Source organism: Babylonia areolata, chromosome 3, assembly GCF_041734735.1.
Source record: "Babylonia areolata isolate BAREFJ2019XMU chromosome 3, ASM4173473v1, whole genome shotgun sequence".
NCBI lineage: Eukaryota > Metazoa > Mollusca > Gastropoda > Neogastropoda > Buccinidae > Babylonia > Babylonia areolata.
In genome coordinates, this window is record NC_134878.1 from 43,192,752 (window position 1) to 43,195,251 (window position 2,500).

The 2,500-nt window shown below is 43.7% G+C and overlaps 1 protein-coding gene across 11 annotated transcripts in view; it reads left to right on the forward strand.

Moving 5' to 3' along the window:
- Window positions 1–2,500, forward strand: part of LOC143279998 (uncharacterized) — a 431,093-nt gene that overhangs the window by 82,017 nt on the left and 346,576 nt on the right. For 5 of the 11 annotated variants that reach the window (XM_076584409.1, XM_076584416.1, XM_076584412.1 and 2 more), the window contains exon 1: window positions 1–644. This exon is cut by the window's left edge and continues 333 nt beyond it. The exons of the other annotated variants lie outside the window; for them this stretch is intronic. In XM_076584409.1, coding sequence (XP_076440524.1) covers window positions 500–644 — 145 coding nt within the window. In that variant the 5' untranslated portion in view covers window positions 1–499. The remainder of the gene's footprint in view (window positions 645–2,500) is intronic. 11 annotated transcript variants of the gene reach the window in all.

Below are 2,500 nucleotides of genomic sequence, written 5' to 3' on the forward strand. Positions count from 1 at the left end.
ACACACAGTGCCAGCAAAGCCAGTTTTTCACTTGTGGACGAGATCGAGTGGAGGTTGTGTTGTTCTTGTTTTTCTTCTTCCTCCCACTTGTTCGGTCCGGTTCGGGCTTTGGAGTTTTTTGGTGCATGCATACGTTGTGTTTATTTTTTGTACTGTCTCTCTCTCTCTCTCTCTTAACTGGCGAGCGACTGGGGAGGAAGTTGTGATTGAGTCGAGGGAAGAGGAGTGTGCGTGAATTTCTTGCTGGCAGTTCATGAGCGGCTCGTCCACTGGAGAGTCAGGGTTTTTTTTTCTTTTTTTTCCGAGCGCTTAAAAAGCAAACGTTGGTTTGGTCGTGGTAGTGCCAACGGTTGGATTGTGGAGGAGCTGGTGGTGGGGTGAAAGGGTGACTATGGAAAGTGGGAGTGAGCGGCCAGGGATTCGGGTGGTATCTTCGAGCTAGCACTTCTTCACCTACTACTGTAACTGGTACTGCTGCTGTTATATAGTACCCGTTACTATGGATTACCCGGGGTGGCTGACCCCCACCGCCCGAGGCCCCGGCACCCCCCGGTCCCCCCGCGGAGGGGTGTGGGGGGAGGTGGACCCGGAGGGGCCCAAGAGCCCCATGCTGCACTATGAGGAGGCGCGGATGCGAGACACAGGTGAGAGATGAGGATGGTTGCGATGATGATGACGATGATGACGATGATAACTGTATGTTTCATCACTCTCAAATCTTGATGATGATGATGCCAAGAGAAGGCGGATAGGAGGGAGGGGGTGGGGTAAAAGGATGGGGTTCTATGTTAGAAAGTGCAACAAAACTTATAACACTCAAATGACACCATAAACATTGTAGCGTTTTAACACGTGTGTTGCACAATAACCATCGTGAGTTTTGGTTGCAACGGTTTAAAAAAAAATTGTTCTTGATCCAGAATGTAAAATGAGAGTTTAAAAAGTTTTGGGAAAGCGTGAGAAAAAATGTACACAATGTGAAGGTGGGATATACATATATATATATATATATATGAAAATAACCAGTAAAGCCGCGATGAATTTATGTAAGGTTCACAACTAGTCAGTCCGTACAACTAAAGGTTAGCCGCGCGAAATTTGGCCAAGCTGAGCAAACCGATAGGCCTAGTTTGCATCATTTTGACATGGTAAGCATATGTATCGCCAAACATGGAGTATGACAACAACTCCTGCTAGTGCTGTCCCTGGATTAATGACTCAATTCAATGTCATGGTTGCGTTCAGCAGTGAGCAACACTCAGTTGAGTTGTAGAACTCACGAGACAGTAAAAAAAAAAAGCAGACTTAAAAAAAAAAAAAAAAAATTTCAGCATAATATCATCACATTGAAATGACACGAATTTTCAAAGAGAAACGCATCTCATATATATATATATATACATATATATATATATATATATACATAGTTCCTGGTTTCGAAACTGTGCAGTGTGAATTGTTTTTATTATGAATGGTTTAAAAAAAAAAGTCTTTGTTCTCCATTCGGTGACTACATCAATGTGACGCGCGCGCGCGCGCGCGTGTGTGTGTGTGTGTGTACTGTAATGCACACTGAATCTTTCATCATAAGATTTATTTCGGGAAAAAATATATATATATACATATAAGATTGCCATTGTTGATGTGGACAAGTTTCCTTTTGTCACACACCACACACACACACACAATTGTTGGTTGAAAATTCAGGCTGTAAGAAGACATTGCCGGCTGAATGTTCAGGCTATAAGACGTACATTTACTGTCTGAATTTTCATGCTGTGACATTCCTAGCTGAATTGCTAGAGCTCTGCATTTTCAGGTATCATACTGCCAGCTTAGTTTTCAGACTGGGGCATTGCTAGCTGAATTTTTAGGCTATGATATAGCTAGCTGAATTTTAAGACTATAGGACATTGCTATAGTTGATTTTTCAGGCCAGAAGACATTTGCTGGCTGAATATTGTGGCTAGAAGATATAATTTGCTAGATGAATTTTCGGGCTTGGAGACATAATTATTGCTAGCTGAATTTTTGGGCCAGGACTAAGGAGACGTTGACCTCGATTTGACCCGTTTTGATCGCATGTGTGCGGGTCGAGGAAGGGGGCGGGGGGAGGGGGGGGTAGGGGGAGGAGACTGGGAGGGGGGGGGAGAGAGGGCGTGGGGGGGAATTCCCTCCTTCCCTCCCTTCCACACACAGCCCACCATGTTAGCTCACTGTGCCTTGTTCGCTGATAACGTGCATGGGTCAAAAGAACTGTAACTGCGGAGGTCCGGACTATACTGATCTATTTGTAAACGCCAGAAATAGGGCTTATTTTCAAGATTAGACGTAAATGCTCATAATAGTAATAATACTGATGATAATGGTGATAATACTGTAATATAAGTATTTCAGTGGGTGGTTGGCAATATGCCCAAATACTGTAACATAAGTACTTCAGTGGGTGGTTGGCAATATGTCCACATTTCTTCCTCTGTGCTTTTCCGTTTATAAGTCG